General features: G+C 48.5%; 1 protein-coding gene across 3 annotated transcripts in view; it reads right to left on the reverse strand.

Annotated features, from left to right (window-relative positions):
• The window catches only part of MARK3 (microtubule affinity regulating kinase 3), a 60044-nt gene that overhangs the window by 23859 nt on the left and 14402 nt on the right, over positions 1-21783 (reverse strand). For all 3 annotated transcript variants that reach the window (XM_040975024.1, XM_040975022.1, XM_040975021.1), the window contains exons 2-7: positions 19586-19777; positions 16197-16250; positions 14621-14669; positions 10769-10834; positions 8013-8083; positions 1421-1477 (exon numbers count right to left, since the gene is read on the reverse strand). In XM_040975024.1, the coding sequence (XP_040830958.1) occupies positions 1421-1477; positions 8013-8083; positions 10769-10834; positions 14621-14669; positions 16197-16250; positions 19586-19777 (489 nt within the window). The remainder of the gene's footprint in view (positions 1-1420; positions 1478-8012; positions 8084-10768; positions 10835-14620; positions 14670-16196; positions 16251-19585; positions 19778-21783) is intronic.

Consider the following 21783-nt stretch of genomic DNA (forward strand, 5'->3'; position numbering starts at 1 on the left):
GCAGCGCCAGAAGGACCTGGTCACTGAGCTGAAGGTGACGGACCCGGAGGAGCATGGGCATGGCCGTCTCCAGGACGAAGTGCGGACTCCACTGCACTGACGGCTTGTGGCAACCAAGGTGCCAGAGAGGCTCAGGAGAAGATTCTCCACAAACTGGCTCTGCAGCCCAGGACAGCTCTGGCTGTAGAAATGGTGACCAGCTACATGAACTTGGACACTGCAAATGCTAAGATGAGCCAAATGCCCTGTGGGCAGCAGCAAGCAAGCACCATGAGGAAAGAGTTGAGTGTCAAGACAAAACAGAATCTAGAAAACCTTCACACCACGGCTCTGCGGTAAGAGCAGACGGCGCAGCAGGTAGCAGTGTGGCGCCGAGGGCCGCTAGGGTGCTGGGCAGCAGCAGCGTTCCAAGGGCCTGAGCCTGGCCAGCCAAGGCAGCCAGGGCGCGTGCCAGGCTCCTGGGTTTGGGCGAGGATGGTGCTGGCTCTTGTCTGTATCTGGGGAGGGAATTGCAACAGGAAGATCTCTATCAGCCTGTTTCCAGGCTCTGCTTTTCAAGTAGATAAAAAGATGTCAAAAATAGACGTTTTTCCTTTAAAAAAAAAAAAAAAAGGAAAGTAAAGCTTATAATAACATGGCATAGCTGGGGGCTGTCAACCTGGGTCAGCCCTGGCTGCTGCAGCCATCTGGAGTCAATCAATGCACTGAAGATCTCTCTCCATTTTGTATGTTAACTCTGCCTTTAAAAAAAAAAGATTGATTTATTTTTATTAGGCAGATATACAGAAGGAGGAGAGACAGAGAGGAAGATCTTCTGTCCAATGGTTCACTCTCCAAGCTGTCGCAACGGTTGGAGCTGAGCTCATCTGAAGCCAGGAGCCAGGAACTTCCTTCAGGTCTCCCACGCGGGTGCAGGGTCCCAAGGCTTTGGGCCGTCCTCGACTGCTTTCCCAGGCCACAAGCAGGGAGCTGCATGGGAAGCAGGGCCGCTAGGATTAGAACCAGCATTCATATAGGATCCCAGAGCGTTCAAGGTGAGGACCTTAATCGCTACGCTATCAAGCTGGGCCCAACCCCACCTTTTAAATACAAAAATCTTAGTTAAAAAATTAGAAATTAAAAAGAAAAAGCAAAGCATTACTAGAAACAGGAAAGGAGCAGAGAAACAGAAGCACACAGCAGTCTAAGGAGGCAGCCACACATCCCTGGGTTCCTAAGGGGTGTGGCCCTCCTGCAGGCTGCGCTACCAACTGCTTCCACTGCAACCTAACTCTCAGGACAGCTCATCTGTTTACTGTAGCTTGAACTGCGCTCCAGGACTACAGCATCTACTGCTTCTTCATCGTACAAACTAACGCTCTCACTTGTATAATGAGACATAAATGTAGCATCCTCCTGGTATAAAGGAAATTGGACTCACTTTGAGGTCTCTGTGCACGATGCGTTTTTGGTGGCAATACTGCACTGCAGACACGATCTGGAGAGAGAGAGAGAGAGCCTTGTCAGTCACAGCTGTGGGATGCACAATGAAGAGGACGATGCTCTATTCATGTTTATACATGCAGACAGTCGCTTAGCACTTGAATAGCTCTGTACATTTTAAGAAGAATTTTCTGGAAAAATTCAGGGACAACAGCAAGTAGAGCAGGTGAGAGGACTTTGTCCCTGTTTCCTGTTCAGCCTACAGGTTGCAATCTTTGTGTGTGCATGAAAGGTTTACTTCTTTCCGTGAAAGTCAGAGTTACAGAGGAGAGACGGATAGAGATCTTTTCTTAGCTGGGTCACTCTGCAGTCACGCCAGGAAGGGCTGGGCAGGCCCAAAGCAAGGAGCTTCTTCCTCCTCTCCCGTGAGACCACAGGGGCCCAAATTCTCGGGTCATCCGCGGATGCCTCTCCAAGGCACTTTCAATGAGCTGGATGGGATGCAGAGCAGCTGGGACGCGAACCAGTGCCTACATGGGACGAGGTGTCACGGGTGCAGGGTCAGACTACCACAGCACTCCAGGAATCCCACTTCTTTTCTCCCTTTCTCTTTTTTTAAACATTAAGTTGTTTTTATGGTAAAGTCAGGTTTACAGAGAGATCTTCCATCTGCTAGTTGACTCAACAAGTGGCAGCAACAACCAGGAGTCAGGAGCCTCTTCCAGGTCTGCCATGCAGGTGCAGGTCCCAAGGCTTTGGGCCGTCCTCGACTGCTTTCCCAGGCCACAAGCAGGGAGCTGGATGGGAAGCGGAGCAGCCAGGACTAGAACCGGCGCCCATATGCGATCCTAGTGGATGTGAAGCCATTAGGCTACCACACCAAGCCCCCTTTCTTTGGATTTATTTATCTTAAAGGAGTGTCAGAGGGAAAGGTGGCAGGGGAGGAGAAAAAGTATCTTCCAGTCCCTGGTTACTGAAATGTTTGCAACAGCTTGTACCAGGACAGAAGGAGGCCAGGAGTCAACAATCGCCTGCATGTCCCGCAGGGTGGCAGGAGTCAACAATCGCCTGCATGTCCCACAGGGTGGCAGGAGTCAACAATCGCCTGCATGTCCCACAGGGTGGCAGGAGTCAACAATCGCCTGCATGTCCCACAGGGTGGCAGGAGTCAACAATGGCCTGCATGTCCCACAGGGTGGCAGGAGTCAACAATCGCCTGCATGTCCCACAGGGTGGCAGGAGCCCAAGTTCTTGGGCCATGGTAAACTACTAGCTCTCAGGTACATAAGTAGGAAGATAGATTAGAATCACAGGGCAGGGCCTGACATGATGGCTCAGGGGCTAAATCTTTGCCTTGTACGTGCCGGGATCCCATTAAGTCCTGAGTGCTCTACTTTCCTTCCCATGAGCTCCCTGCCTGTGGCCTGGGAAAGCTTCAGAGGATGGCCTAAAACCTTGGGACCCTGCACCCACACGGGAGACCCAGAGGAAGCTCCTGGTTGCTGGCTTCAGATCAGCTCACCTCTGGCGATTGCTGGCAATTACGGGAGTGAACCAGTGGATGGAAGATTTCTCCTTTTTGTCTCTCCTTCTCTCTATAACTCTAAGTTTCCAATAAGTTCTTAGAAAAAGAGGTACAGTCAACACCAGCTCTGTGATGCTGGTACCCCTATGGTGCTGGTTCAAGAACTGGCTACTGGGCCCGGCGGCGTGGCCTAGCGGCTTAAGTCCTCACCTTGAACGCCTGGGATCCCATATGGGCGCCGGTTCTAATCCCGGCAGCTCCACTTTCCATCCAGCTCCCTGTTTGTGGCCTGGGAAAACAGTTGAGGACGGCCCAAAGCCTTGGGACCCTGCACCCACGTGGGAGACCTGAAGGAAGTTCCTGGCTCCTGGCTTCAGATCGGTATAGCACTGGTCATTGCACTCACTTGGGGAGTGAATCATCAGATGGAAGATCTTCTGCTCTGTCTCTCCTTCTCTCTGTATATATCTGACTTTGCAATAAAAATAAATACATTTTTTTTTAAAATTAGTGTACAAACGAAATTTTAAAAAATATTTTTTTAAAATAAAGATTTATTTTTATTGCAATGACAGAAAAACAGAGAGGAGGAGAGACAGAGAGGAATATCTTCCATCTGATGATTCACTCCCCAAGTGAGCACAACGGCCGGTGCTACGCCAATACAAAGCCAGGAGCCAGGAACCTCCTCCCGCTCTCCCATGCAGGTGCAGGGTCTTGCCAGGCCACAAGCAGGGAGCTGGATGGGAAGCAGCGCTGCCAGGGCATGAACCGGCGCTCATATGGGATCTCGGCACGTTCAACGTGAGGCCTTTCGCCACTAGGCCACTGTGCCAGGCCATGTATGCTAAACTTTATAATTACATTTCCCCAGTGAAATATAAGACAAATAAAAAAAGTTGTCTTAGTTGATTAAAAAAAAAAAAAAAAAAAAAAAAAAAGGCAGTAGGCCAGTGCAATGGCTCAGTTCGCTAAACCTCCCACTGCAACAGCCGGGACCCATGTGGGCACCAGTTCACATCCCAGCTGCTACACTTTCCATCTGGCCCCGGGCTTATGGCCTGGAAGAGCAGTGCAGGACGATCCAAGGCTTTTAGACCCTGTACACACATGGCAGACCCGTAAGAAGTTCCTCGTTCCTGGCTTTGGATCAGCTTATCTCCAACCGTTACAGCCATTTGGGAGTAAATCACTGGATGGAATATCTTTATCTTTGCTTCTCTCTGTAAATCTGCTTTTTATAATAGAAATAAATATATTGAAGGAAGGAAGGAAGGAAGGAAGGAAGAAAGGAAGGAAGGAAGGAAGAAAGGAAAGGAAAGGAAAGGAAAGGAAAGAAAAGGAAAGAAAAGGAAGGAAAGGAAGGAAAGGAAGGAAGGAAGGAAGGAAGGAAGGAAGGAAGGAAGGAAAGAAGGAAGGGAAGGAAGGGAAGGAAGGAAAGGAAGGAAAGGAAGGAAGGAAGGAAGGAAGGAAGGAAGGAAGGAAGGAAGGAAGGGAAGGAAGGAAAGGAAGGAAGGAAGGAAGGAAGGAAGGAAGGAAGGAAAGAAGGAAGGAAGGAAGGAAGGAAGAAGCAACAGTGAGCACTCTTGAGGCACCCACCTGCCGGGCCATCTCCAGGGTATATAAACCCCGACACAGGCTGTTCGGAGTGAAGCCACAGCCGACTGGCAGCCTAGAGCACAGCAGGGCGCCACAAACAGGCTTCCGCCAAGCGGACCGTTATTTTATTTAAGATGAATACTCGTTACATTAGATCCACTCATAAGTAACTAAAGACACAAAAATCCTGGTCAAAAGACATGTTTCAGAACATCTACTCTGCTGGATTACCAGCACTGCTGCTGCACAGAGCAGTGTGGAAAGACAAACAGCTGAGATTTGTACATTGTTCTCGGAACAAAGGGACAGACCCATTACCCAGGACACTGGTGACAAAACCTCACAAATGCCTCCTCTACCTTTTCCAATTTTCCCATTCTGTATCTGGATCTGCTTTTCTGAATTTTTTTCTCTCTTTTTTAAGATTTATTTCATTTTCATTGGAAAGTCAGATATACAAAGAGGAGGAGACAAAGATCTTCCGTCCGATGATTCACTCCGCAAGTGAGCAACAGCCGGTGCTATGACGATCCGAAGCCAGGAGCCAGGAACTTCTTCTAGGTCTCCCACACAGGTGCAGGGTCACAAGGCCCTGGGCTGTCCTCTACTGCTTTCCCAGGCCACAAGCAGGGAGCTGGATGGGAAGTGGAGCTGCCGGGATTAGAACTGGTGCCCATATGGGATCCCGGTGCATTCAAGGCGAGGACTTGAGCTGCTAGGCCACACCGCCGGGCCTCTGAATTTTTTTCTCATACTGAGATTTCTTACATCATTTCTAGCCTGCTTTTGACGCATATTTGACCATCTTGCCCATTCTGAAAGCAACAAAGATTTTATTTTCCTTTAGCTCCAAAATAACCTGATGCTACAGGCGGCACCCACACTGCACTCTGCCATCGGGCAGCACGTGGGGGCCAGCATGACGCAGCTGGTCCGAGACACCAACACTGCCAGCCACTGAGGAAGAGGAACAAAGAGCGAGGATCTAGATTTCTCTTCAAAAATACAACTCACTTGGTGAAGAAAGAATGCTGACAAACATGGCAAAAAGCCCTCATCTATGGCAACAAGCTCATGCCGCGCACTGTGCTTCTGTGGGACATTTTCCTGTCGGTCTCTCACAGGAAGGGGTGTTAGTGAAGGCGGTGACCATCTGCCAGCCCCTGGGCAGCGTGGCACTGAGAATCCAGAGGCGGCACAGGCACCCTCCGGGTGCTTGCAGAGAAGCCGCAGCAGTCTGTGGCAAGCGTCCTGCCTGGCACAGGGGGTTACAGTAACTCCATGTCCTAGAAACCCAGTCTCTCTGTAAAAGCACACACAGAGAATTTTTTTTTAAAGATTAATTTTATTTTTATTACGGAGTCAGATATACAGAGAGGAGAGACAGAGACAAAGGTCTTCCGTTCGATGACACTCCCCAAGTGAGCGCACGACTGGTGCTGTGCCCATCCGAAGCCAGGAGCCAGGAGCCTTTTCTGGGTCTCCCATGCGGGTGCAGGGTCCCAAGGCTTTGGGCTGTCGTCCTCTGCTTTCCCAGGCCACAGGCAGGGAGCTGGATGGGATGTGGAGCTACCAGGGTTAGAACTGATGCTGATACGGGATCCTGGTGTGTTCAAGGCGAGGACTTGAGCTGCTAGGCCATGGCATCAGGAAATCTTTTTTCCTGGTACAAGGCTTCTGAATTTTGGCAGCAAATTTAAAATATAATTCTGGGGCCCGGCGCAGTAGCCTAGTGGCTAAAGTCTTCACCGCGAATGCATTGGAATTCCATATGGGTGCTGGTTTGTATCCTGGCTGCTCCACTTCCCATCCAGCTCCCCACCTGTGGCCTGGGAAAGCAGTCGAGGACGGCCCAAAGCCTTGGGACCCTGCACCTGTATGGGAGGCGTGGAAGGAGATTCCTGACTTCTGGCTTCAGATTGGCTCAGCTCTAGATGTTGCGGCCACTTGGGAAGTAAATCAGCAGATGGAAAATCTCTCTATATATCTCTCCTTCTCTCTGTAAATCTGACTTTCTAATAAGAAAAAAGTAAAATAAAAATCTGAGTCACTTGATCTAGGTTTAGGTTAGTGACAGGCTGAGCCTCCCAGGAGCAGCTGGCAGAGGCCAGGAAGGAGCAGTGGGCGGGTGGCTGGTGGCGCAGCTCACTCCAGTGTGCTGCTTGGCACCAGCTCCTGCTTGCTGGCAGCAAGCTGCATGCACATCGGGATCTGCACAAGAAATGTCCGCCCTGTGACTGGCACAGCTGTCGGCTGTACCAAGGTCACCAGTGATGGCTCCTTGAACCCCATCGCCCCTGCACTGAGACTGCTGAACTCCGCGCCGTGTGCAGTGGACTAACAACATGGCCTGTTGCGGGAAGCAGCCGGGGACTCGACCGTAAACACTAACACAATATCATGATAAAGAATTTGAGTTCTGGGCCCAGTGAGGTAGCCTAGTCGCTAAATCCTTGCTTGCATATGCCAGGATCCCATAAGGACACCAGTTTGTTTCCTGGCTCCTCTGCTTCCCATCTGGCTCCCTGTTTGTGGCCTGGGAAAGCAGTCGAGGACGGCCCAAAGTCTTGGGACCCTGCAGCCGCGTGGGAGGTGTGGGACACACAGAAGCAGCTCCGGGTTCCTAGCTTTGGATTGGTTCAGTTCTGGCCATTGCAGCCACTCAGGGAGTGAATCAGGGGACTGAAAATGAAGATCTTCCTCTCTATCTCTCCTTCTCTCTGTATATCTGCCTTTCCATAAAAAAATATAAAAAATAATAAAGTAAAATTAAAAAAAAATAAAAACCAACACTGTCTGCACAGAGTTTGGGTAAACTAAACCAAGCCGCCGCGAGTCACACTCAGCCTTGTGTAATGGACACTGATGATAACCAGTCCTGGTTTAATCAATGGATTCACAGGTATTATTAAAAAAAAAAAAAAGCAGTAGAGCCTTTAATGTTTATCTTATTTTTATTGCAAAGTCAGATATACAGAGAGGAAGAGAGACAGAGAGGAAGATCTTTCGTCCAATGACTCACTCCCTAAGCGGTCGCAACAGCAGGACGAAGCTGATCTGAAGCCAGGAGCCAGGAGCCTCTTCCAGGTCTCCCAAGCGGTGCAGGGTCCCAAGGCCTTGGGCCGTCCTCCACTGCTTTCCCAGGCCCCAGGCAGGGAGCTGGATGGGAAGTGAGGCCGCAGTGATTAGAACCAGCGCCCATACGGGATCCTGGCATGTGCAAAGTGAGGACTTTAGTCGCGGGGCTACCATGCCGGGCACTAAAGGCTCTACTTCTTAAATTTCAACTTTTAAAAATCGGAGGGCTCAGGGTGAGGCTGACATTCCAACCCTCACCCTGGGATGGCCCCGTGACTTGCCTCGAGCAGGGCAGCGCCGGAGTGGGAGCGGCTGACCAGCCTGTGTTGCTGGCATCACGCTGAAGCAAGAAAACCTTATTAACCATTAAAGCCGTGTCGGAGCGTACCTGTCTAAATTTAGCTCTTGCTTCTTTTTCCTTCATTCTTCCATGTGCAACCAAATAGTCAAATACTTCACCTACAATTGAGAGAAATAAAAGTGAGCAGAAGTCCTACTTCTGAGTATGAATTTTGGCATAAACTAATAATGTTCTATTTTCAGCAATGCTTTATTTTCTATGTATAGCTATGAAGTTAGCCAGAACAGGTTGAATCTGAACTAAATTGGTCTCATGGTTTTGATCTAGGCATTTAAAGTAATCAACATAATCTTTAAACTGGAGAAAAGCTTTAAAATCAAATTCTCACATGCTTAAATTAGATAAAATTTGAAGGGTATTTCCGTTCTACACACTTATATAAGAACTGAGCAATGAAAATTGAAACTTGAAATGAACTAGGTTCTGTGGTTTAGAAAGTTTATCCTCACTGAGACTAGAGCCGAGCGCTCCCGGCTGTGTTCATTACTGAGCGGGCACTGGCCAGCCTCTGGGGACGCGCAGCACTACACACCACACAGCCTCCCCGCTCAGGACCCACGTCAGTAGGGAAAGCCAGGCTGGCCGCATTTAATACATCTAGGGAAAGAAACAAGAACGTGCGTGCGCACGCGTGTGTGTTGAGCAGCATCCCTCAGGCCCTGGGAGAAATCGGGATGTCCCCGAATGAGCTGTGCAGCAGGGACGGACGACAGCCACCAGGCCCAGGGAGCTGGCAGCTGGCAGAGCTGAGCTGGACAGCACCAGGAAGGGGGCTCAGCAGAAGTGAGACCAGTGACCCCCCAAAGGACATCTGTGGGAGTTCAAGCAGTATTAATTCCTTGAGCAAGAGGTGTGACACTAGAGGACATATTAGCACTGTCGCCTGTATTCCAATGCACAATAAAGACCAGTTCTGAGATCAACAGAGAAGCTCGCCTCGGGAAAGCAGCACACAGACGCCTTCCCGGCTGCATCACCTTAGCCAAGCGGCACGGCAAGCTGACACAAAGCCAACAGTTCTGATTTTTAAACTCTCAATTTTAATGCTAAATAAATACAGTACAAATCACATATATTTCCATGCTATTGTTGAACTGCATAATGATCTTTTTATTTGAAAAAATTTCAAATAATACAGCAAGTATAAAGAGTGCATATTGACTTTTAAAAAGGTCTATACTGTCAGTTTACAGTAAGTGTTCAGTGAATGAGGACTACGGGTTAAATGCTGGCTCAGAATGTCACCACTTTCCAAATGAATGAACTTCTATTTGCACAAAAGCACACAATGTGAAAAAACAGGCACTTAATAAGTAAAAACAAGAGGAGTGTACAAATTGTATGGCAATAATTTTAGCTTTCAAACAAAATCATACAGTTTATGCCCAACAGTGTGTGTACAGAAACACAGATAAAGACCAATCCATATAACTTTTAAATACTTTTATAAATCCAAGTACAACCTAAATCTCTTCAGAGGTTTCTGGAACTACAGCCATGTTCACAATTGCTAAGTTGTTAGTCAGGAAGTAAATTTATAATCCAAGAATTCAATCCAGACCTTTTGTCTTTTTCCCTTAGTAAAAATATATTAAGAATATATTAAGCAGTTATACTGAAAATCTCTGAAGGCTTGCAGAGGACGGAGGTGGGACTGTGTGACAGAATGTCCCCAGGTCTCGATGTCTTCTACAAATGTCAGTTACCCTGGATGAGTTCTAAGATTCTAGCAAATCAACAGCTTGACGGAGGAGCTGGAGCTGTGGCATAGCATGCAAACCCACTGCCAGAGATGCCAGCATCCCAGTGGGTGCTGGTTAACGTCCCAGGGGCCCCACTTCCCATCCGGCTCTCTGCCTGTAGTCTGGGAAAGCAGTGGAGGACGACCCAAAGCCTCGGGACCCTGCACCCGTGTGGGAGACCCAGAGCAGGCTCCTGACTCCTGGATTCTGATCAGTTCAGCTCTGGCTACTGAGGCCACTTGGGGAGTGAACCAACACATCTCTGTCCCTCCTTCTCCCTGTGAATCTGCCTTTCAAATAAAAATAAATAAATGTTTTTTAAAAATGACAGCACCTACAAACAGATATTTCAGAAGACATTTACAACTTTAAAACCTTATAGGCAAATAAATACTAGTCTTTCATTTCTACTTTAACAAAAATACAGCCCTAATTACTACAATCATTTCTGGTCTTGGGAAAGATGGCATGGAATGTGATACACAAAAGGTACAACAGGGAACACATATTTATTCCAAATAGACAAAAACACTAAATATATCAAAAAAACCAACACTTGGGATAAACAAATGTGTGCTCATATGCGCACACACACACACACAGATTGTTACTGATTTAAAAGGAAGTTCTGCCATATAGTATGACATGGATGATCTGGAAGACACTATGCTGATTAAAACAAGGCAGTCACACCAGGCCAAGCCAGGACTGGAAGGCCTGTGCGAAGCACGGGGGCCAGGGGCCCGCAGAGTCGCTGTCTAATGAGGACAGTGTCAAGGCTCTGGTAAGAATGGTGGAGAGGGCTGTGCGACCACATGCATGTCCTCATCAATAGTGAGCTGTGCACTCGTCACTGGATAGAACCGTGAATCCTGCAACACGTATATTTTACAACAAAACAGATCCTGAACATCATCAACTGATAACCCTAACAGCGATCACCTGCACGTCTGCTACGTCTGCACTGTGACTCTGGGTGTTAGCAAAAACCTCAACAGTCACTCACACAGTAGAGCGTCCTTTAGAAGAAAGAGTTCTTACCTCCGCTTGCATACTCCATGATTAAGTAGAGTGTCTTTTCAGTTTCAATGACTTCAAATAACTTCACTGGGGAAGAGATAGGATACAGCAGAAAAAGAAACCATTGTCTGTATGTACAAACCACACTTAAGAATCAAACCCACAAAAAGCAACTCTGTTAAACATCTCAGCACTTGATCCTCAAAACTTCCAGTGAATTTTATCGCATATTACAAAGAAAAAGACTTTAACAAACATAGAATTCCATAAACATCCTTTTTCTGGGTGCCCACACAGTGTGACTTCAGAGCCCCCATCCAAGCCCATCTGCCCTAACTGCCCCCTGGCCCTGACTGGCCCTGGCAGCCCTCCCAGAACAGCTCAGGCTTACTACACTGCGGCAAGGACAGGTCCATGCATCCGTCAGTACGGCCTGAATGACCAAACAGCACCCGGTGTTCTGGGAACCGTCACCAAGAACAAGCCTTCCTCCCCGGCTATGGACTGGACCAGGAAAGTGTGACACTGGTGGGAGAAAAGCAGCGCGCTAACACAGAACCTGTGTTAACTACATCAGTGTGCCAGCAGAGCTAATTCTTAAAACATGCAGGGATACCAGCAGACATGGTCTAGGAACACTGAACTCAAAATTCCATCCATGGGGTAACTTGGAGGATTTGGGGTCTGCCCATGGAGTGCACGTGTCAGAACTGGGTCTCCACAGTTGTTAATCCAGTGCAGTGGACAGCATGCCCAGATCACTTGGGAGACATGACAACCGGTTCACTGAGGCCTGCAGAGGACATCTAGTACCATGGAGGGCACCACAAACTGGACAACTTCCCTGGTCATGCTCTGACGGCAAGTGTTAGAGCAAATGGAGACCCCAAGGTGGACTGTGTCGGCCAGTGGACTGGGAAGCTTTCTTCATCCTTGGAGCAACAAAATCAATGCATCTCAGAACTACCAAAACCACTTCAGCAGCAGCCTGAGAACATGTTCCACATTGGGAAACCTGAGATCACGTGGCCGTCCGCCATCCCACGGCAGGGACGCCGCGCAGCTGCAGGAAGCGGTTCCCTTCCCTTGTCTCCATTTCCCCCAGATATATGGAAAAGAAAAACCCTCACAGAGACCGCCAACAGCCGTTGCACCGACTTTCCCCCTTTCCTCAACCTTCCCTTCCCTAATCGGTGGTCCACATGGGCACGCCCTTAACTATATGAACATAAAAGAACAAATTTATGATTAAAAAAAAAAGGTTCCTTGAAACAAGAAGGGATTATACTGCAAATCACTGTAAAGAACAATTCTCAGTGGGTGAGATGTTACCATAGCAATGCGTTATTACTCAAACATTTCCACTGCCACTAACAAAACAAGTAGAAATAATCACTTATTAAAATCAACTAAACTGAATCCAAGACTAAGCAAGCCATTCTGCCCATCTCCTGAATGTTGCTATTTACATTAGAATTAAATTCAGCAGGGGGTGTAGGGTCTGGTGGCATGGCCTAGCAGCTAAAGTCCTCGCCTTGAACCTGCCAGGATCCTATATGGGCACCGGTTCTAATCCCGGAAACTCCACTTCCTACCCAGCTCCATGCTTGTGGCCTGGGAAAGCAGCAGAGGACGGCCCAAAGCTTTGGGACCCTACACCCGTGTGGGGGACCTGGAGGAAATTCCTGGTTCCCGGCTTCGGATCAGCGCAGCACTGGCCAGTGCAGTCACTTGGGGAGTGACACTGGATGGAGCATCTTCCTCTGTCTCTCCTCTCTGTATATCTGACTTGGGCTTGGCGAATGTGAGTATGTTTGGATCTTGGGTGGGCGGAGGGGCAGGATCCCAGGCCAGAACATGTGCCAGGAGCTTGGAACCCTATGGGCAGGCAGAACTCCAGGTCAGCACACCACCCCACCAGATGACTGGACTCCGCACAGCTGCGCTGGGAAGCCCGCGCGCTCCTGGGCACAGAGACCGAGGAGGTACAGGGCTGGGAGGGAGGGAGGGCCTTTGCGGGAGAACGCTGAGGATGAGGAATGGCTCCTGAGGAACTTCCACCGACAAGGCCACTGTACTTGCAGTTAAGCAAGCGGGTTGAGACTGAGTGGTTTGGAGGAGGGAAGCCACTTCCCGGATCTCACTAATGTACCCACCCACAGGGAAGACCAGAGCTGGGCTACTCAACATGGACCACTGTCAACTCCCACCCACCAGCACACACTGAGCTAGGGACAAAGGCCTGCCTGGCAGGGCTAGATCACAGTACCCACCAATGAATGTTAGAACGGGGGACAGGTAAAGTTAGACTGCGCAACGACACTAAGCAGCACATGAGAGAACCACGTCTGGGCCCACACTTGTGGAAGTGTAATATCTGCTGGCTTGCTCAACAGCTGCAGGTAGCGATGGACTGACCTAGGCATGACCCGGGAACCCTGCGACACTCAAGGGCACAGAGCTGAAAACAGGCCGGGCTAATTCAAGCTGCAGCACGTACAAGTGCACCCAAGAATAGGTTGGGTGGCCCACAACATCTGACAGAGGGGCAAAGTATATCAGGTAAGGGCCTAGCACCCACTGGCACATGTGAAATCTGGCTCTGGGAGTGGTGGGGGAACTTGGGGACACTCCCCTGGTGGCTGCAGCTCCTGCCTATGAGCATATGATTCAGGCCTGGGGCTGGGCTGGGCCAGGCTGTGATATGCAACAGTCAAGGCCAAGGCAGGATGGGCTCTGCTGGGCTGAGTCAGAGCAACCACTAGTACAAGATCTGTGCCTGGGAGCAGGTCTGATCACCAGCTAAGAGAACGCCTTGGTTGGGTTAGAGTTCCCACTGCTGAGCACAAGAGACCGAATGGCTGAAGCAGAGGCTGCCACTCAAATCTGGGTCTAGATGCAGACCTAGCAGGGGTTACTGGGGGTTGCCCCAACTAGGTTGCAGCTTGCTGGTACACATAAGGACTAGGTCTGTGCTGGGTTGGGCCGTGACAACTGTTGACTTGCATGAGCTCCAGGGTTGGGGTGGAACTGATCAGACAGCTGCATCCACGGTGTGTATTGCCTGGTGCAGGTAACAGACTGAGCCTGTTCCTGCACTGCATGGTGCACGTAAGATTCAAACCTGAGTCATCCCAGGAACACCGACTGGATGGTCAGACTCAGCACCTGGCCACAGGGCGAGGCACGAGACGTGCACACCACCCTGGGAGCACAGGTGTCGGACTCAGCACCTGGGAGCACAGGTGTCGGACTCAGCACCTGGCCACAGGGCGAGGCACGAGACGTGCACACCACCCTGGGAGCACAGGTGTCGGGACTGTCCCAGGCACCTGCAGAGCAGGGCAAGGGCGATTCCCCGATCCAGCAGCAGCCCTGGACAGAGCTCTGCACAGAGGACGATGTGAACACAACTCTGCTTCAGAAACAATCCCCAGTGAGCAGCTCATTAGGTAAAAGTCTCCCATCTTTTAAACACTATTCTGTACGTATTTTCTTAGAATCAGTCAAAGCAAAAAATATTAAGCCTTCAAAGACGTTAACTCTGACTTGCTACAATTCTTTCTACTAAAGAAATGTAATTAACTTTATTTCTGAATATATTAAAATATTGTAATAAAATTAAAATTTGGCTACAATGTTTCTACCAAATTGCTTTAAATTAATGTTTGATACTTACATTTTTAACCTATCTTCAGTCATTTCAAAAAGCTAATACAAAACCCAGTAATTTGCATATATAGATTTTATTAAAAGTGTACCTGGCTGTGGGAGAAGAGCCTCCTTCTATCACTTCTGGAACACATATTTAGCTTCATGACACACTTTCAAGAATGTATTTAGACCCAAAAGTATTTAAGAAAGCAGAAATACCTATGTTTGGATGATTTAAAATCTTCATTATTCTTACTTCTCTGAAGAGCTAAAACAAAACAAAACAAACAAAAAAGGCACATGATTTCTGCAAAGTCAGTTGCCAACATCAAATCCCACAGCTGTAGCAGAAATGGGAATGTTCCCTTAGGCTCTAGGACTAACATGACAGGCCGGCGCGGTGGCTTGGCAAGCGGATCCTCCACCTGCGGCACCAGCACCCCATTCGGCCACTGCTCCCCCTCCAGACAGGAAGACAGCGGACGATGGACCAAGTCCTGGGGCCCTGCACCCACATACAAGACCAGGCCAGCAGACGAAGATCTTTCATTCTCCATCGCTTCTCTCCAACCTGATGCTCATACAAAGGATAACAGATGAATACACGGGAAACACAGAGGCCCAGAGCGTGGGGACCGACCTCGTACCCGCACGGGATACTGGAAAACCCAAACTCCTGGCTTCAGACCAGCAATCTCCAGCCACTGTGGTCACTGGAGCAATGAACCAGTGATTGAAGATCACTCACTTTCTCTCTAACTTTGTTTTTAAGATTTATTTTATTTCTATTGGGAAGTCAGATATATAGAGAAGGAGAGACACAGAAGTAGATATTCCATCCCATGATTCACCCCCCTAGTGACCACAATGGCCGGTGCTGTGCTGATTTGAAGCCAGGAGCCAGGAACTTCCTCCAGGTCTCCCACGCGGGTGCAGGGTCCCAAGGCTTTGGGCCGTCCTCTACTGCTTTCCCAGGCCACAGCAGGGAGCTGGATGGGAAGTGGAGCTATTAAGAGTAGAACCGGCACCCATATGGGATCCCAGTGCGTTCAAGGTGAGGACTTCAGCTGCTGGGCCAAGGTGCCTGGTCCTGAATCTGCCTTTTCAAGAAAAAAATATAAAAATCTTTTTTTTTTTTTTTTTAGGTTTTCAAACATCCACTTCTGATTTCCCAAGCCACAAGTAGGGAATTGGATGGGAAGTGGAGCAGCTGGGATATGAGCCAGTGATCATACGGGATCCAGGCAAGGTGAGGAGTTTAGCCATTAAGCTACCACACCAGGCCCATAAATACATCTTAAAAATAACCTAATTAAACTGTAAATTTTAAATACAAGCTGCATTCATTTGAGCACTAGGAAAGTTTATTGTAGTAAACACAGTATATCTGGACCTGGTACAATGGCTCAATGGCTAAATTCTCACACACACAAAACATTGTACGTTAAAACTAAGGGATGGGGACCAGCGCCATGTCATGGCAGACTCATCATCCACTCTTGCAGCCAACATCCAACGGGGGCACTAGTTCGAGTCCCAGTTTCTTCACTTTCCCGCCAGCACCTTGCTTATGGCCTGGGAAAGCAGAAGAGGACAGGCAAAGTGCTGGGGTCCCTGAACCCATGGCAGGAAATCGGGATGCAGCTCCGGCATGAGCTAGTGAAAGGAGGACATGTCTCTATCTATCCTTCTCTCTGTAATTTTGCTTTTCAAATAAAAAAATAAGTAATATTTTTTAAAAAAGGTATTTCTGGAACAATTACATGGGAATTAGCACTAAAAATAATAATCTTACCTTTTGTAGACTTGTTGGATTCAACTGAGTTTTGTCAATTATTTTTATAGCAACCTAGAAAAAAAATTTAAGAATTTTAGGTTTTAGTAATTACAAATGTTAACTGATAATAGCTTTGTAAATGTCTACACACTCATTAAAAACCAAGTAAACTTGGTCCAGAATGGTAGCCTAGCAGCTAAATCCTCGCCTTGAACGTGATGGGATCCCATATGGGCACCGGTTCTAATCCCGGCAGCTCCATCCAGCTCCCTGCTTGTGGCCTGGGAAAGCAGTTGAGGACGGCCCAATGCTTTGGGATCCTGCTCCCATGTGGGAGACCTGGAGGAAGTTCCTGGGCTCAGACTGGCACAGCACCGGCCCTTGTGGTTACTTGGGAGTGAATCATCGGACAGAAGATCTTCCTCTCTGTATATCTGACTTTGTAATGAAAATACATAAATAAATGTTTTACAAACTTGTTACAGCCTTCCTGGAGCTGGCTGGGTCACTCCCTCTGATGCTTTCCAGGCCGAGAATGCCTGCTCAAGTTGTTGCTCGCCTTTACCTCCAACTCCCTGCAATGTGCCTGGGAGCAGCCCAATCCCAGCTGTGGTAGCCACGCAGGAAATGAACCAGTGGGATGGGACATTCTCTCTCCTACTCCCTCCTTTCCTCCCTCTCTGTAACTCTGTATTTGAAACAAAATAAGTCTTAAAAAAAAAAAATTAGAGCCTTCCTAAACATTCCTAGTTTAGCAGGGTTGAGGGGTCCAGATTCCATCACAACAGCGATAAGAATTACAAAGCATCTTGCTGGCAGGTCTCTAATTGGTTAGGCAGCCTGCGTCTGGCATCCGAAAGCACAGGTTCTGGTCCTGACCGCAGCTCCCGCACATCCTGGACACACAGGGAGGACAGAGAGAGTCCCCAGGCCCCTGGCCACAGACGCGCTGCCTGCGACACTGGGTCAGTCGGCTGAAAGAAGCACATACTCTCTGTCTCTCCTCCTCTCTCTGTATATCTGACTTTGAAATAAAAATAAATATTAAAAAAAGAAAGAAGCACACAGGAGCTTCCCTCCCTCCAATAATCTCAACTTATAAAAATGTATAAATTGGAATAAACGTAACAAGAATTATACAAAACCTAGATGAAGAAAGTTACAAATACTGAGAAAACCGAGACACACATTATTTTCTTGGACTGAAATCAATTTGTATATTAAAATATCACACTTTCTCACTGAATTAATTTATAAGCCCAATCAATTTCAAAATTCAATGAGACTGTTTTTCAGAACATGCAAATGTGCTTCTAAAATACACCTACAAGTATAAATGGCAGAAAGAATCAGGAAATTGTTGAAAAATAAGCATGATTAGCACAGATATAACCTATTCCGAAATGCACAGATGTCGCAGTAATAAAACTACCCCCGCGTGCGTCTGAGGCTTAACCAGCAGACAAGAGAAACAAAGGACGTGCATCGCAATTTAGGATAGAATAACCCACAAGAATCAAGTCAGGTGGCTGGCACTGCGGTGTAACACCCCACAGGAGTGCTGCTTCTAGCCCAGCTCCTCTGATCCAGCTCGCTGACAAGGCACTTGGAGAAGCAGTGGAAGATGGCCCAAGTACGTGGACCCCTACCCCACGCGGGAGACCCAGAAGCAGCTCTTTGGCTCTTGGCTTCGTACTAGCCCCACTCCAACCACTGCAGACATGTGCGGAGTAAACAAGCAAGCAGATGCAAGATCTCTGCCTTCATGGAAAGTTACCCACTGGCATACAATTGGCAGGGGTTGGGGGAAGACCAGGCTGAATCTGTCCACGTCATCCACTGGCAAATCCAAGAACCCAGAACAGTGTGGGTCGAGCCAGGTTCGGTCGCAACAAAGACTAGTGCACAATACGGAATGCCAAGGTGAGGCTGCCTGTACTGGAAGGGACCGCAGTGCCCAACCAGCATGAGAACAAGGAAGGGAGGGAGCAGAGCCCACAGGGGAATAAGGGAGGGTTCCCTTGCTGGACAGCTACTCCCACAGGAGAGCATAGGCTGGGATGGGGGCAGACCAGACTAGGCCGGGCTACCACACCTGTGCGCCTCATGTGGACTAGATCAGGAAAAAGCCAGGCTGGGCTGATTATTCCTACTGGTGCAAACAACATCAGAGTGGGCAATGGGTTGTTTGTGCTTAGCTACAGCATCAGCTGGCAGAAGCTGGCACTGGGGGCTAGTTCTGGCAAGTCAAACCACAGAACTATCTGGAGAGCGCATAATCTGGGAGTGTGAGAGGCCTGGGAGGGAAATAGTGGGCCCATCCCTCTTGGGTTACCACTTCCACGGGAGGGCATAAAACTAAGACAGTGGCTGGGGTGAAATGGGGTGTGGGACATAATGGATTACTGCTATACATACTGGCAAACCAGGGGTAGGGGGCGGCCTCGTGGGGGTTACTGCGGGTCACTCCGACTAGGCTGCAGCTCCCACTGGTTTATGTGAGGGCAGAGTATGTGCTGGGCAGAACCAGGCTGGACTGCAACACCTATTGGTTCCAGTGGAAGTCAGGAGTGAAAACAGAACCAACCCAGCAATTGCAACCACTAGCTGATCAGGGCGACGGACTGCACCGGGCCCTGTACTTGCTAGCACATACAAGAATCTGGTTTGAGAACACCTCAGACAAAGTTTCTTTGGGGATCTTTCTAATCTAAATGCTGGACTCAGAACCCTAACAAAGAAAAGACAGAAGACAGAACAGGTCAACCAACCATCTCAGCTATGATGGACTATGTCAATCAGTGGATTTTTCAAAGACCTCATAGTGCTTGGAGTGGCAATATTGGCAGTGATTCGTAACTGTTGAAATATCAAAACCACCTGAGCAAGAACCTCAGAGCATGCCCTACATCCGGGACCTGGGGAGGGTGGGAAATTGGGTGGACCTTCTCCCTTAATACCCTTCTTTAAACATGAAGGTAACAATATGGAAAAAAATACTAGTCTCTTATCCACTTTCCTGTAGCCCTTAAACCTTTGTACCCTAATTAACTATGTAAAGATTGTCGAAATAAATAAAATAAGTTAAAAAAAAAAGATCTCTGCCTTGCAAATTAATTCTTTTGAACAAAACACAAACCACACACACACACTGACTGAATCAGACTCGTCTACTTCATGATAATCCCCTGGGATATTCAGCAGACCTAGTAAATATGCAAGATGCGACATAATTGCAATATAGAATATTTTTACAATCTTGAGACAAAGTAAATCTCATAATGTAGTAGGTTCCATATTCTTTAATTTTTAATCAGTACAGTTTATTTCCACAAAAAACAAGAAACTATTTCTGTGCAAACAAACTGTACAATGTCGTAAGAGAAAGAAGCATGAGTCATATTTACCTCTCTGCCTGTAAGGATATGTCTTGCCAACTTCACCTTTGCAAAGTTGCCCTTGCCGATCGTCTTCAGCAGCCTGTAGTTCCCGATGTGAGGCTGCTCGTCCGTGCAGGAAGCGATGGAGTTCCTGCAGCGAGCTCCAGAGCGCCCGGCCCGGCAGGGGACTTCTTGATGCCCGTCTCCATGGGACGTGTGCTACAACAGAATACACACAAAGACAACGCGGTGAGAGAACACACCGCCGCACTTGCCAAGTCTTAGGAGCTTCCAGTTGAAGAAACAAAACATTGTGATCACAAGATATAAATGTGGAAAACAAGAACGTTGGTAAGAAAAATACCAAGTGGGGCCAGGCGGCATGGCCTAGCGGCTAAAGTCCTCGCCTTGAATGCACCAGGATCCCATATGAGTGCTGGTTCTAATCCTGGCAGCTCCACTTCCCATCCAGCACCCTGCTTGTGGCCCGGGAAAGCAGCTGAGGACGGCCCAAAGCCTTGGGACCCTGCACCCGTGTGGGACACCCAGAAGAAGTTCCTGGATCCTGGCTTCGGATCGGCATAGCACCGGCCGTTGCGCTCACTTGGGGAGTGAATCATCGGACGGAAGATCTTCCTCTCTGTCTCTCCTCCTCTCTATATATCTGACTTTCCAATAAATAAATAAATCTTTAAAAAAAAAAAAATACCAAGTATTCAGGGGCTGGCATAACAGCTCAACCAGTCAATTCTCCACCTGCAAGCATCGGCATCCCATATGGGCCTCGGTTCTAATTCCGGCGGCTCCACTTCCCACCCAGCTCGCCGCTTGTGGCCTGGGAAAGGAGCAGAGGATGACCCAAAAGCCTTTGGACCTTGCACCGGCATGGGGACCCAGAAGAGGCTTCTGGCTCCTGGCTTTGGACCGGCTCAGCTTAGACCACTGTGGTCATTTTGGAGTAAACCAGCAGAGGGAAGGTCTGTTTCTCATTCTCTCTGGATATCTGACCTGCCTTTCCAATAAAATTAATAAACCTTTAATAAAAAGATTAAGAGTTGAAGTTTAAGGAGGTAAATCAAGGAAATACAGCCCCACATTGATGACACCTCCTCTCTGAATGCGGACCCCTTCCCAGGCTGGTGGTAACAAGGCCCCATTCCTTGGATCTTGGCAGCGGAGGCCCACGAGACCCAGGACGGTACAGACATCTCCCAAAGGTTTCTGGCTATAGTGCGCAGTAAGTTACATGAAATAGCCAATACTTTATAAACCAGGGTTTGTACTAGATGATTTCGTCCCACTATAGGCTAACATAAGTGTTCTAAATCCGGTTAAGGTAGCATGGACCAAACTCATGCTCATTAGGTTAGAAGTCCTGAAGGCACCTGCAACTTCCAGTTGCTCATGAGTAAAGCATGTGCTTCAACACAGAAGAGGAGGGACTGGGGTATAGAGCTTCACTTTTTTTTTTTTTTTTTAAGATTTATTTATCTTTATTAGAAAGGCAGATATAGAGAGAGGAGGAGAAACAGGAAGATTTTCTGTCCGCTGATTCACTCCCCACATGGCCACGACAGCTGGAGCTGAGCCGATCTGAAGCCAGGAACCAGGAACCTCTTCCGGGTCGCCCACATGGGTGCAGGTCCCAAGGCCTTGGGCCGTCCTCGACTGCTTTCCCAGGCCACAAGCAGGCAGCTGGATGGGAAGCAGGACGCTGGGTACACGAACCAGTGCCCATACGGGATGCCAGTGAGTGCAACACAAGGACTTTACCCAATGAAGCCACTGCACCGGGTGCAAAGAGCTTCACTTTACCCATGGGGCTGGCACTGTGGTGCATGGGCTAAACTGCCATCTACTGTAACACTGGCATCCAATAACGGAGTCCCAGCTTCAGTCCCAGCAGCTCCTCACTAAAGCAGCTGGGAACCGACAACAGCTCGCAGTGTCCAGCCTTGTAGACGTGCAGAGGACCTGGACGGTGCTCCTGGCCGCAGCCGGGCCTCCTGCGAGCTGTGCCCGTCCGGGAAGTGAACCGTGGCCGCAGCCTGGCCTCCTGCGAGCTGTGCCCGTCCGGGAAGTGAACCAGTACAAAGATGGGTCTCTCACCAACCCTTTGTTGTTCTCCCTTTAAATAAAATTTTAAAGAAAAGTTTAAAAGGCTGTGGTAAGAATCAAATGTTTTTAATTGTTTTTTATTTCCATGAGAGGTTAAGTGACCCACC

This window comes from Ochotona curzoniae, unplaced genomic scaffold, assembly GCF_017591425.1.
Source record: "Ochotona curzoniae isolate NIBS_2020 unplaced genomic scaffold, NIBS_Ocur_1.0 contig_2688, whole genome shotgun sequence".
Taxonomy (NCBI): domain Eukaryota; kingdom Metazoa; phylum Chordata; class Mammalia; order Lagomorpha; family Ochotonidae; genus Ochotona; species Ochotona curzoniae.